Below are 13,781 nucleotides of genomic sequence, written 5' to 3'. Positions count from 1 at the left end.
TTCCGGAAATTATCCAAAATTTCGAAAAATATCGTCAATTTCTCGATATTTCGGGAAATTTCTAAAATATCCGTCGAAATATACTTGGATGGTCACGGAAATATTGACACCCAAAAAAAATGAAAATTTCGACGAAATATCGCCGAAACTTTCGATTTTTTAGTCCTTGGCTGAAATGACCTTTAAATATTTGAGATTTTGTCCATTTACACCATTTTTAGGGATTTTTTTTCCACTTACCTCATTAAGTTTTTTTAAATTCCCCCTTACCCAAAACACTCAAAGGAAGTCTTCCTTAATACCCCATTAAGTTTTTTTTTTGTTTGTTTTTTTTTTGAGACTATTTTGCACTCACCTATTTGTTACTTAGAGAGAGAGAGAGAGAAAATGGAAGAGAGAAACCATAGGAGACTTCGCCGAAGCCCCGTCACCGGCAGCCGGATTCCGGTCACCGGCCAATTTTCCCTGGAATCCGATCACCCGTCGCAGGATTCCGGTCACCCGTCGCCGCCCACTGGACTTCTCTGAAAACCTCACCAGAGGTCGTCGAAGATCTCATAGGTCGCCAGAAAAGTTTATTGCCCCCCCAATAGACGTCTATTGGGGGATAATAAAGGTTTATAAAACCTCGCCGAAAGTCTCCAAAGAGGTTGTTGCAGATCTCATATGAGGCCGGAAAGGTTTATTGCCCCCGAATAAACCTGTATTGCCCCCCAATAGACGTCTATTGCCCCCCAATAGAATTTTCGGTTGCCGGAATGGGAACTAATTTCCGTAAAATTAGACAAATAAAACTTTGATTAAGGAAAAAACGAGGAGATTACATCAATTCAAAACATTTATTGCCCCCCAATAGACGTCTATTGCCCTGCAATAGACATTTAACAGACCTCTATTACCCCCAATAGCCGTCTATTGCCCCCCAATAAACACTTTTTTTTTTGTTCTTTTTTCTTTCTTTCTGAGCCTATGCCCCCGTTTTACTATAAAAAAAATGCAGATTATGTAACCAAGTGTAAAATTAGACAACAGTTCATACTCCAAGCCCCACGTAAACCTACCCAAGAGTTCCCAAATTTTCTTCCAAAGCTTAAAATGCAGTGAGTTAACTCGAGCCTATGCTACCAACTCATTGAGTCAAAGACCAAAGTAAAACCAACCATACAGATCAACGCTCGTCTCTGAGTTGGTTCACCATCCACTTAATCAAACTCTAGGTTTTCTGCAGATTAGAGCGGAAGAGAGAGAGGGCGCGGGGGCGAGGTAGCTCAAACCGGTGAGAGAGAGAGAGTGCAGATGCTGGTGATGTTGGGGGGGGGGGGAGAGGAGAGAGAAAGTGCAGATCGGCGCGGAGGAGAGAGAGGGCGCGGGGGCGAGGTAGCTCCGACAGGTGAGAGAGAGAGTGTAGATGCCGGTGACGTTGGGGAGAGAGAGAGGAGAGAGAGATCGATCGATCTATATAGAAAGAGGACAATGATGTAGTTTATTAATTAGCTTGAGGGTAGAATAGTCATTTTACTTTAGATTGGGTTAGTGAGAATAAAAATCTGTTGCTGGGGTGAGTGAGATAATTTTTTTCATTTTGGTGCTTTGGGTCAAGGACCCTAAATATTTTGTAGCCCCACAATGCCCCTTTTGGCTTTGTCATACAAGTTTCGAGTACAGTAAGAAAAAGACATTACTTCTAAGCCGAGCAATTGCCCCTTCGAGTGGATTGGTAGAATTTCCCTTCACCATGAGTCCTTGAGGAGAATTGATCTTCAAAGGGAATCATATACTGAAATCTCATCTTTGATAAGGGTTACATACGTACTGAAACTCGATCGCATGCATCCATGGAGATTCAAGTACTAGGAACTCGCCTATGAGAATATTCATTTATTCGAAACTTGTCTCCGAGGAGGGTTAGATACTAGAGAATTAGGGTGAAACAACTTATAAAAGCTTTCATAGTGGGAGAATGACTTATTATATATTCAACGATTTATTTAACATAAATAAACTAGTAGTAGCGTTTATTTAAGTAGCTCTTTTGAGCTTGGGTTGGAGCACTATCACATCAACATCGCTCTGGGGATCTTTTGCTTGTCAGCGGTTCTCTATGTGTCATAAAATGCGGTATTGTTACTTTGCCTCTTCTATCTGGCATGGTCTTAAAATTGATCTTCCTCTAATTTTTCAACATTCTAGATGGTTAATTGGAGATGGAAAGTCAGTCATGTTTTGGTCAGATAAGTGGCTTGATATTCCTATTATTGATAATCTTCAGGTTCATAATTTCCATGTTCCTTTAAAGACTAAGGTTGAGTTGTTTATCTCTAATCAGCAATGGGTTTTGCCATTTGGATTTTCAAATATTTTTCCTGGTTTGGCTGCTGACATTACCAACCTTCCTCTTCCATCTGAACCGGAGAAGGATATTTTAATTTGGGAAAAATCAAGCTTAGGTACTTTCTCTTTTTCTGAGGGATATAATGTGGTTCGCCAATGTTTTTCTTTAGTTGCCGAATTCACTACTATATGGAGACACTTTATTCCTCCCCGCTATTCCATGCTTGCCTGGCGTCTTTTTCATAATAGACTTCCTACCGATGACCAACTTCAAAAAGGAGGCATCCCTACAGTTTCAGTCTGTCAGCTTTGCTCTTTTAGGTTTGTTGAAGACTCCACCCACTTGTTTGTTTCTTGTTCCTTTGCTCAACATGTGTGGCAATGGTTGGCATGTTGCTTTGGTTGCACCTTGCCATCTCATGGTACAATTGTTGATTTATGGAATACAATCAAAGGTAAAACATTCTCACCTCAATTGAAGAATCTTTGGATAGCCGGCTGTCTTTATGCACTCATGGCAATTTGGAAAGCGCGTAACAAGCTTCGCTTTGACAATAAGATTCCTTCTTTATTACGTGTTTTTCGCTCCATTAAAGCATGGCTTCGATTTATCGCACCATATACACCAGGACACACAGTTGGTCTGTTGGATTCTCAGTTGCTTGTGGGTTTGGGTATTCAACCGGTTTCACGAAGACGAGTAGCTCCTCGCTTGGTTCTTTGGCATCCACCAATTACTCCATGGATCAAACTCAACACAGATGGCTTAGCTGAGGGTAACACTGGACCAGCTGCATGTGGTGGAGTTTTTAGGGATGAGAACGGTCGTTATCTTGGTGGATTTTGTCAAGGACTTGGTCATCAGACAGCTTTTTTTGCAGAATTAATGGGTGTGATTATTGGAATTGAATTTTCTTTTCGATTTGGATGGAATAACATATGGCTTGAAAGTGACTCCACTAGGGTTCTTGCTTGCATTGTCTCTTCTTCTTTTGTTCCTCCTTGGCCTCTACGGATTGCTTGGTTGACTTGTTTAGCGCGTATCCGCTCGCTGACCTTTCATTGCTCTCATGTGCTCCGCGAAGGAAATACTGTTGCTGATAGGTTGACAAACATGGGTTTGGCATCCACTGCTTTAGTTTGGTATGCAACCGCACCATCTACTCTATCTCATTTCTTGCTTAGGGATGATATAATCAGCGTCATGCTTGATTGGATTTGTGTTTTCTTGTTTCTCTTGTATTCCGGGGTAAGGTTTATGTCCCCCCCTCATCTTTGTTTTTTTTTCTTTTTTTTTTATTTATTAATAAAATAAGAATAGGGGGATGGGCGGTGGGTTCCCAGAGTGTGGCAGACCCTTCTCCTTCGGGATTGAGGGTGGGACTTGCTCCCTATATCGTCTGTTTCCGAGGAACTAATATCGCCTAATCCCTTATTTTATTATTAAAAAAAAAAAGAAAAACTGAAATTAAGCAATGTGGTGGAATGAAAAATCAAAGTTGCTAACAAAATATTGAAGATGATTTCTATTGGGACCTCCAAATTTGCTCATTTGAACTTTATATCTTTTGAATTATTGAATTACATATATATCCTCTTGTAAAATGACAATTATAGACAATGAATTATAATCAACTAGTATATATTTTCTTTACAAACCTCTCCGCCTAGTTTTAACATAAATTAAAAACTAAGAAATTGTTCCAAACTTTTATTGAGTTCCTATCTAGACTTCGTTCAAGGTTTGGTTGGAGAATGAGTTTTGAGTGGGAGACGGTGGTTTTTTTTTTTTTTTTTGTGTTCTGGGTTTTTTTTATTTATATCAATTTCTGTAACTTTTCATTTTTTTTTATAAGGGTTAGAACTGTTTGATTTTTTTATTTATGACTACTTGATCAATTTCTGTGTTATGACCGTTTGATTCATGATTTAAAGTTCTAGAAATTTATTTTGGGTATTTTTTAGGTTTGCATGCAAAAAAGAACAAAAAAAAGGAATGAAGGTGTAGTTAGTGAATTAGAGGTATAATGAGTATTTTATTTTTGGGTTATTATCACAAATGGTACCTGAACTATACCTCAATCTTATCGATGGTACCTGAACTTCAATTTTGATCACAACCAGTACCCGAACTTTTCGATTTTACTTTAAATGGTACCTAGAGCCACCTCCGGTCACTATTCCGACTAAAAGCGGCATGGGAGGCCATCATAGTGATGATTTTTGATGATTTCGAGGGTTGCGATCATATATAGTGATGATTTTTTGGTAATAGACTTGCCTTGAACTTGTTTTTTTGTTTTTTGTTTTCTTAGATTTGGATTTTTTGGCCGGAATAGTGACCGAAGGTGGCCTTAGGTACCATTTAAAATGAAATCGAAAAGTTCAGGTACTGGTTGTGATCAAAATTGAAGTTCAGGTACCATCGATAAAATAGAGGATAAGTTCAAGTACCATTTGTGATAATAACCCTTTATTTTTTTATATGTGAATAATATAATTAAGGTTATTTGAGGAATTCAAAAGGAGGTTTAATGAGCAAATTTTTGTATTTAAAGATTCGAATAGAAATTTCAAATAGCCAAGAAAAAAAAAAAAAAAAAAAGAAAAAAAAAAAAGAGTCGCCACTTCTATAATTCTGTTCAGGTTGACTGCTTGAGCAAGGAGCTAACCCCTCCTTACCCATCACGCAAGCAAGAGTGGGCACCAAGAACCTTCTCGTCTTATATATATATTCACCCACGCATTCAATCCCATCATCTCTAAACCCTAAACCCAAAATTCCCCGCAACCCATTTCCCGAGGTGGCAATCTGCTTCAGCAATGGGGTTTGTCAGAAGCACCTTCTCGTTTCTGACCGGCACGGTGGTCGGAGTCTACGTCGCTCAGAATTACAACGTCCCCAACATCGATAAGCTCGCCAAGACCTTCCTCCTGATCGGCAAGCACCTCGAGGAGACTTACCGGAAGCCCAAGAAGAGGGACAGTGACGAGAGCGAGATCTAGATCGGGTTTACACGGCGTCGTTTTGGCAAAGGTTCCTCCTTTTTTGCAAAGAGAAACATAATGTTATAGAGGGGACTTGGTTCAGAGAATTGTAGTGGAGTAAATTCATCAATATGTGGTTGGGATTTTTTGTTTTTAGTATTAGTTTCTGATGGAAAGGATAGTTCTGGGTACAATATGGATTGTGAATTCACTCTGTTACTTGGATTCTGATTAATGGAAGTATAATTTTCGAATTGTGTTTGGAATTATTGTGAATTGGTTTGTTTTCCAATTTGAATTTATCAGTTCAATTTTTGGTGACTGACTGAATGCCAGTAATTCATTAAGAAAAGCAAACACCTTTCCTCTATTTCGAAGTTCTTGCTCAGGTTTTGAATGGTTAAGGGGAATTTTCCATCCCAATTGAAAAATGTGTAGCACAATGCAGCTGTTACTGAATAAGCTATAGTAGTTAAAACCAGGAAGTTGAACTTTTTAAGTTGTTGGATGTCCTTATGTATTGGAATAGATTGCAGAGTCAATACCCTTCATATCAGAGACTGAGTGTAAGACTATAAGACACAAAAGAGCTGATTTATAGACCAGACTTGAAATCTCAGAAATGAAGAGCTGATTACCATTGGAGTAATAAGTAGTGTTTTCTATCAACTATGATTTATTGACCATCTTAATTGCACTGTAGTCTTGTGTATACTGCTTCCTTTTGCATTTCTGTTCTGATAGTTCAAATACTTAAGGATACCAACAGAATCTATGTTAGCCATACGTTGGTCAAATAGCGTCCAATTTATATCTAGCTTCCATCTCATTTTGATTAAATTCACTGCAGATTGACCTGTGTCATTCATACAATGACATGGAAGCTTTGTTTTTGAGGTTTTCACTTTTCACTTGTAGCGTGTGTTTGTGTTCAACTTATAATCATCTGCGACATGAGGATCATTTAGCAGATAGTTGCTATTTATACTCTAGATGCTGTCTATTAAAGCATTTAGTCCTGTTCTTGTTCAACAAGATATATCAATATCATCATTCATGAGCTGTCTTACATGGTAATCATGTTGCAGAAAATTGAATGGGGTTGAAAGATACTAACACACCATGGTCTCATTTCTAATTATCATGGTTTGATACTAACATACATGAGTTTCAGTATTACCAGTAGAGGGATTTCACTATCCTTTGAAAGATTCATGCATATCAATGGCAATTATGAAAGAATCTTTCGTTTGGATTTTATTCCAGGCAGTTTTGTTCGAGTTTATCTTTCTTGCAATTGGATTTGGATATGATTTAACTGATTTGATTCATATCTTCTCTGGACATCAGATAAAGCCATGTATTCTCACATTGACGGTGAAAAATAGAACCATGCATTCTCATTAAGGGATATTGGTCAACTACTCCCCTGACTCTGGTGTAATGTCGATTTCTCCACCTGTTTGTGGTAGCTAGGATAATGGCATGCTTTTAAAATTTATGTAATGGAAGAACTTTATAATGCACGTATCCTGCAAAACAAAACTCTATTTTACATATTCACACTGATACATATTTCCAGATAAAGAAAAACATATATAAATCAAAAACTTGAAAGTTGCTTCAGCAGTTCTTTTACAAAATCTGAATCACCATAAGCTACATCTGTTGTAAACTTGAGGCTTGTGAGTTCTATTCAATGCTCAGGTAGAAGTCATTTGAAACAGGAGAGGCTCTGTCACTCTCTGATGGAGATGAAGAAGGGAAGGTCCAAGGGTCTTCCCTTTTGAGTGACAAACGCCACTGTTCAATCGATGAAACTTGGTGAGATTCCAAACTTCGGGGAATGCTCTGGTCTAGAATATTCAGAATCTTTTCAGTTTTACCTAGAATGTGAACTGCATGCCTCACACTTTCCTCCCTATCTTCAATGGTGCTGTTCAAACACTTTGTGCTTATAACTTGCTGCAAGTTAGTGAGACAGGCACCAAGAATGTCAGCGATCATGACTGTCAGTACTTCAAGTAGTCTTTCATCTGTTTGATCGATGCTGCCTCTATGGTTTAGCAGAATAGTTTGACATATCCTATACATGGAATTAGCAGCTAATTCCTTTGAGGGCCATTTCGAAGGAGTATCTCTGATACATACATTTATAGCTGTTTGGCTCTTTTTAGATTCTTCGTATTTGGCTTTTGCAGTTTCAGAAAGTTCCTCAAGTATTTCCTTTGAGCTTTTTCCCTGAAGTGACAGTTTACGGAGATCCACATCTAGCCATGTGTGATAGAGATCGACTCCTAGCCAGACATGGGTTGCTGCCTTCCTAATGTTGGTAAGATCTTTACTTTCCAGGTGATTTTCAATGAAATTTATGTACATGAGCCCTTCATTTACACCACGCATTAACCCTTTTATTGAAGAACTGCTGCTGTTTGGAAGTGCAAGAGCAATACTGGCTAGTGTTGCAACTGGTAGAGCCCAACAATTTGGAGGTTCTTCACCATCGAGAGAGGGAACTTTGTCATTGTCGAAAGCTGCTACTCCTTTAAATCCTTGTGAAAATGTCGATTTCTCCAACAATTTGATCAGATGTTTAGGCTCTCTTCTCCTTCCCCTCTGGAACCAATGATCAGTAGCATCACAATTGCTTTTCGTCATGTGCCCAACTAATGCATCCTCCCCTTCTAGATGCAAAACGTAACAGGTAAGATGTTCTAAGCTTGAGCTCGATTGTGATGACTCTAGGCTCGAGTCGTTGAAAACAGTGTTGCATTTGAAATTCTTCTTCCACTCCTTGCAGAAGTCGCAGCATATCAAGATCTTGCTTACAAAGAAAATGGAAATAAGCCGAATTGCTTTGCTCATTATGACATTTCCTTTCTGCATTCCAATACACAAGTCCAAAAGTTTGTTTTTTGTGTCATGAGCAAGTTTCCTGCAGTGCCTGCTTCTGATTCTTAAAGTTAATGGACAGTCTTTCAACTCCACCAGACCCTGGATCCAGTACTTTTCTACTTTAAATTCTCCTCTGTAGGTGACATTTCCTCTTTTTGCACACCTGAAGTTTATGGCGATGAACCATCTAGATGCTGGAGCAATTGTTCCTACTGCTACTGCTACTGTCTGTGTAACAAGAACCAAAGTGGTCGACCACTTGTAGTCAGACTCACCGCTACAAAATTTAAATGACCAGGGCATCAAGTAAGTTCGAAGTATGGCCTCTGCTAGAATCAGGGAACTCAAGAGACAGATTGCTCCAGAAGCTGTGCATGTTGCTGACCGACCCATAACAAACTGGGGGCTAGAGGTATGAGCCATCATCCAATATTTCATCAGATCCTCCCTAATTTTGCAAACAAGTCTTTTACCAGTTTCATTTGAGCTCTCTTTCAGAGCTAATTGATTCCTCTTGCTGTACTTGTGCTCTAAGTAACGCTTACAAATCGGAACAGTTAAAGCAGAGAAACTCAGCATGATAAGCAAAACAAGCATGATGAACATAACACAAGCATGCTCCTTCCAGAAAACAAAGATTGCACCAGTAGCTAATTGGATGCAGATATTCACAATAAGGGTAACTACCAATATTCCAAAAGCAATAACATTCATGAATAGTTCTTCATTTTCCATAGCTCCAAGGGAAGGCATAGAGTTACCCATTACTGTGCAGACCAAGACCGAGCTGCTGAGCTTTGCAAGCTGATCCTGGCGGCTAGGCATAGCGGTGTTTAGATCCACTGACAATTTGATTGCCACAGCTATCAGGGTCAGAGAAGTTGCATTGATTGAGAAGTACTTGCAAGGGAACCAGAATTTCCGGTGACGAATGCCATGGATGACATCTGCAGCCATTGTAACTAGACATGCCAAGGATGCTGCTGTTACATAAATCCCAATCCAAGGCATAGGGGCACTGAACTTTCCCTGGTTGAGGTTCCCATCGACGTCGCAGCCGATTTTCATCTTCTTGGCTTCTCAGGTAATCTTCTCTTTGGCCTAAGCTTTCTGTTCTGTTTGTGGTGTTGCTCAATGATATCTGATCAAGAAGTGCCGGTCCACTTCGGTATCTGATCAAGAAGTGCCGGTCCACTTTGGTTATTATAGCTTGAATATATTGACAGTGGTTTGATGATGCCTCCATTTTAATGTTTGACTTGTTTTGGACTACTGTTCACTTTTGGATGAAAAATGAGAGAGCGTGCGAGGCTTTTCTTGTATTCTACTCAAGAGAGTCAAGTGGGATGAATTTAGGCTTATTTGAATCTACAGCAGTCAACATCTCTCATGTTGTCACATAATTTCTAATGTTCTCACATAATTTCTAATTGCAGTATAGTAAGGATGGCTGACGTGATTGCTTCCGTCACCATGCTTGATTTGGAGCAGCTGGGGTGGGTTTATGTTTGAGGTTGAAGCTGAACAGGGTCTGGAGGAAAGAGGACTCCAAGGAGGCCAAAATTAGGGAAACTACAGATTCGTAAGCATGTAGTTTTTTTTTCGATGACTTCGTAAGCATGTAGTTACTAAACGGAAGGTTGACATTTTTCTTCCCCATGTAGTTTTTTAAGGACCAATTCCATCCTGTGAGAGAACATAATGTGGGTTTAGGCACCGGATTAGATGCTAGACCCACTCACTCTTAGAGTAGTCATAATGAAGATTGCTCTCTATTTGTAGTACGAGAGGAAACTAGCACGAATTCCATACACGACCAAATCATGACTGAACCATATATCCTTCATTACAAGTAAAAACCAAAAGTCCTCAAGACTCATCCCATGTACAAGTACCATCTTACACGATCACCCGTCAACATGGGTGAATAAAAGCTTACACAATAGTATAAAGATTACAAGCCCTGGATATATGAATTTCTTGATAAGAAAGCCAATGGTAGGCTACAGTATTGTATGGACGGAAAGGATCCTTGATGTATGCTAGTAGTTGCTTGAGCTCTGAGTGCTATTATCTGAAAGCCAAAGAAAATAAAATAAAATGACATACATTCGATCTTGTCACGGACTTAACCAACAATGTATATCAAGCTAACACTTGTAATAACATGTGATTTTGAACTAGTAAATTACCTCTGTTTTATACTCCACGTTTGTGTTGGGGAGAAATCACTTGAACCAGAAAAGGCGATCCGTCACACTCTGAGTCTGATGGAAATGAAGAGAAGGCCGAGGGGATCATCTTCCGTTTGTGTGACAAACGCCATTCATCAATGCACCCCATTTGGTGAGTATCCAAGTCAGGAGGAATTCCCTTGTTAACAATCTCAAGAATTCTCTCAGTCATACCAACAACGTGAACTGCGTGCCTCACGGCTTCTTCCCTCTCTTCAATTTTGCTGTTGAAACACTTCATCGCCATAACATTCTGTGTATTAGTGAGACAAGCACCAACAATGTCGGAGATCACCACCACCAGTGCTTCAAATAGTCTATCGTCGCATGTCTGGTTAAGCAGAAGAGTCTGACTTATCCTATGCATGGAATTAGCTGCCAATTCCTTAACAGACCATTTTGAAGGACTCGTATCCATTACACACCCCGACTTAACTCTACGCTTCCTTTTAGATTCTTCAAATATGGACTTTGCAGTTTCAGCAAGTTCTTTAAGTACTTCCCTGGGGCTCTTTCCTAGTGAGAGTTTTTTGAGATCCACATCTAGCCACGTGTGATAGAGATCGACTCGCAGCCACGCAATGTTTGCTGCCTTCCTGGTGTTTGCTAAGTCACTTTTATGATCCAAGTGATTATCAATGGCATTTATGTACATCAGCCCTTGGTTTACGCCATCTACCAACTTTTCGATTGAGCAAGTTTTTATACTGGAGAGTGCAAGAGCAATACTTGTTAATGTCACAACAGGAAGAGCCCAACAATTAGGAGGTTCTTCAGAATCCAAGGAGGGAACTTGGTCACTGTCAAATTCAGCAACTCCTTTGAATCTTTGTGAGAATGTGGATCTCTGCAAGAGTTTGAGGAGATATTTGGGCTCTTCTTTCCTTCCCTTTTGAAGCCAATATCCAGTTGCATCACAATTGGATCTCATCATGTACTCAACCAATGCCTTTTCACCTTCAAGAAACAGAACATAACTACTGAAATCTGGCTTTCGGTTTTGCTCAGACTGTGGCCCGGTGTTACGTTCAAACATCTTGATCTTACACTGTTGGAAAATTTCACAGCATAGAAATATTCGGCTCATAAATAAAATGGAAATGAATCGAATTGCCTTACTCGATAAGACAATCCCTTTCTGCATTGTAATACAAATGTCCAAAAACATGCTTCTTGCTTCATGAGCAAGTTTCCTGCAGTGCCTATTTTGGATTCTGAAAGATAATGGTTGCCTTTTCAACCCCAACAGCCCCTGAATCCAGTATTTTTCAATCTCGAATTCCATTTTGAGGCTTATGTTTCCTCTTTTTGGGCACTTGAAGTTTATGGCCATGAACCACCTGAATGCTGGAGCAATAGTACCAACTCCAACTGCAACAGCCTGTGTGAAAAGAATCAAAGTTGTTGTGCGCTTGTAGTCAGATTCTCCGCTGCAAAACCTAAACGATGAAGTCATTACATAAGTTCGAAGCATGGCTTCAGCCAAAATCACGGTGCTGAGAAGACAGAAAGCTCCAGAAGCAGTGCATATCACCGAGCGGCCCATCACGAATTGGGGACTAGAAGTATGAGCCAGCACCCAATGTTTAGTCAATACCTCTCTAAGTTTCCCAGCCTCACTTATTTGGTTTGCACACTCTTTCAAAGCTAATTGGTACTTCTTATTGTACTTCTTCTCTAAGTAACTCTTTGTGGTTGGAACAGTTAGAGCAGAGAAAATCAACATGAGGAGTAGAACAAGCATGATGAACATTATTGTAGCATGCTCCTTCCAGAACACAAAGATTGCTCCGGTAGCTAGTTGGATGCAGATATTGACAATTAGGGTGATGACTAGAATCCCCAAAGCAATCACATTCATGAACATTTCTTCATTCTCCATGGCTCCAAGGGAAGGCATGGAGTTGGACATTGCCGTGCAGATGAAGACTGAGCTGCTGAGTTTCGCAAGCTGATCATGGCTGTTCGGCATGGGAGTGTTGAGATCAACTGATAGTTTGATAGCCACGCCTAGCAAGGTAAGAGTAGTGGCATTGATGGAGAAGAATTTGGAAGGAAACCATAGTTTGTGGCATCGAAAGCCAAGGATTACATCTGCAGCCATTGCAATCAGGCAGGCAAAGGATGCTGCTGCAACATACATGCCAATCCAAGGCATTGGTTCACTGAACTTCTCCTCATGAAGGTTTCCATTGTTGTCACATCCACCCATCTTCTTGCTCAGTTTCTTTCCGGTGACGGTTTCTTTGGAATGTTGCTAGATTAAGAAGCTCTGGTGAGCTTGATTATCAGTGCTATTATATAATGTTGATATTTGAATTCAATGTTGTAGAATGTTGGAAACATTTGAATATTTGTATTGGAATTTTCTTGTTGATAGCAGCCTGAGCAGGTTAACTATTTTTGTATTTTACTGATGGTGATCAAGTGGAGTAGTTTAGGCCTTGTTTTAGAATTAAACTGTCAATGTCTTCTCTTATTATCATAATAAGATTTCTTGTAAAACACTCTTGCGGTAGTCTATCAATTGAAATATCGGTCTTGTCGGCTTGATCTTAATCTATATCTTTGTTGTAATTTATAGTAACCAAACCTTGAAAACCATATCAGATGGCTCTTATTCTCTCTTATTTGTTTGTCTGAAAATTTCTTGATGGGTCTAATAACAAGCCGCCCATGACAACACCATAAATCTTTCAGGTATTCGAGTGACGAGTGAAATGAGAACAACAAATAGGTGAGAATGAATAGTTAAATTGTTCTTTAAATTCAATTTGATCTGATCCATTGTAACTTGTACTAGTTTTTGATCTCCTGACATTTGACAAATTTGGGAAGGGTTGGCGCCTTACGCATGATTGCTAACGAGGAATTAATATCACATGGTTCTCTATTTGTTCGTAAAAATAAAAAAAATGAAAACCGACATAAGAGACTAATGATTAAATAAAACGATTGCCCAAAAAAATAAATAAAAAAGAATAGATTTTTTGTTGTCAATTACAAATAAGATTGAACACGCTCTTATTTGAACTATCAGATATGACATCTTCCACGCCGAGATAAAGATATGTAAACTCATTATGTGATCTCTAGTTTAGGTCACCTCTATGTTGCATTGATCACCTCTTCTAGAACGCCTCTAGACTGATTAAAGTTTACCACATGTACAGCATATTCTAATTCTTCATTTTCTTCAAAAATTTTGACTTTGATTTTATAAGATATGAATAGAGGATGATATAAATTTTGAGTTCATCAATGGATGGTGCAAACCCGAGCCCAACTCTACCTATTATCCTTCCCTAGTCATGACTCTCGGTTGCAAGTTGC

At 39.3% G+C, this 13,781-nt stretch overlaps 3 protein-coding genes across 3 annotated transcripts; 1 reads left to right on the top strand and 2 right to left on the bottom strand.

Annotated features, from left to right (window-relative positions):
• The first annotated feature begins 4,961 nt into the window (after window positions 1–4,961).
• LOC133745843 (uncharacterized) lies at window positions 4,962–5,588 on the top strand. Its single transcript, XM_062174009.1, has one exon. The coding sequence runs from the start codon at window positions 5,155–5,157 to the stop codon at window positions 5,335–5,337; it is 183 nt and encodes a 60-aa protein (XP_062029993.1). The 5' UTR covers window positions 4,962–5,154; the 3' UTR covers window positions 5,338–5,588.
• Window positions 5,589–6,816: 1,228 nt separating this feature from the next.
• LOC133746475 (uncharacterized) lies at window positions 6,817–9,433 on the bottom strand. Its single transcript, XM_062174651.1, has one exon. The coding sequence runs from the start codon at window positions 9,280–9,282 to the stop codon at window positions 7,012–7,014; it is 2,271 nt and encodes a 756-aa protein (XP_062030635.1). The 5' UTR covers window positions 9,283–9,433; the 3' UTR covers window positions 6,817–7,011.
• A 662-nt stretch (window positions 9,434–10,095) lies between these two features.
• Window positions 10,096–12,691, bottom strand: LOC133706813 (uncharacterized). Its single transcript, XM_062132362.1, has 2 exons — window positions 10,407–12,691; window positions 10,096–10,288 (listed from the first exon to the last, which is right to left on the bottom strand). Exon 1 carries the CDS (start codon window positions 12,658–12,660, stop codon window positions 10,414–10,416), a length of 2,247 nt encoding a protein of 748 aa, XP_061988346.1. The 5' UTR covers window positions 12,661–12,691; the 3' UTR covers window positions 10,096–10,288; window positions 10,407–10,413.
• Window positions 12,692–13,781: the final 1,090 nt, after the last annotated feature.

This window comes from Rosa rugosa, chromosome 4, assembly GCF_958449725.1.
Source record: "Rosa rugosa chromosome 4, drRosRugo1.1, whole genome shotgun sequence".
NCBI lineage: Eukaryota > Viridiplantae > Streptophyta > Magnoliopsida > Rosales > Rosaceae > Rosa > Rosa rugosa.
This window is presented reverse-complemented; position numbering and strand designations above follow the sequence as displayed.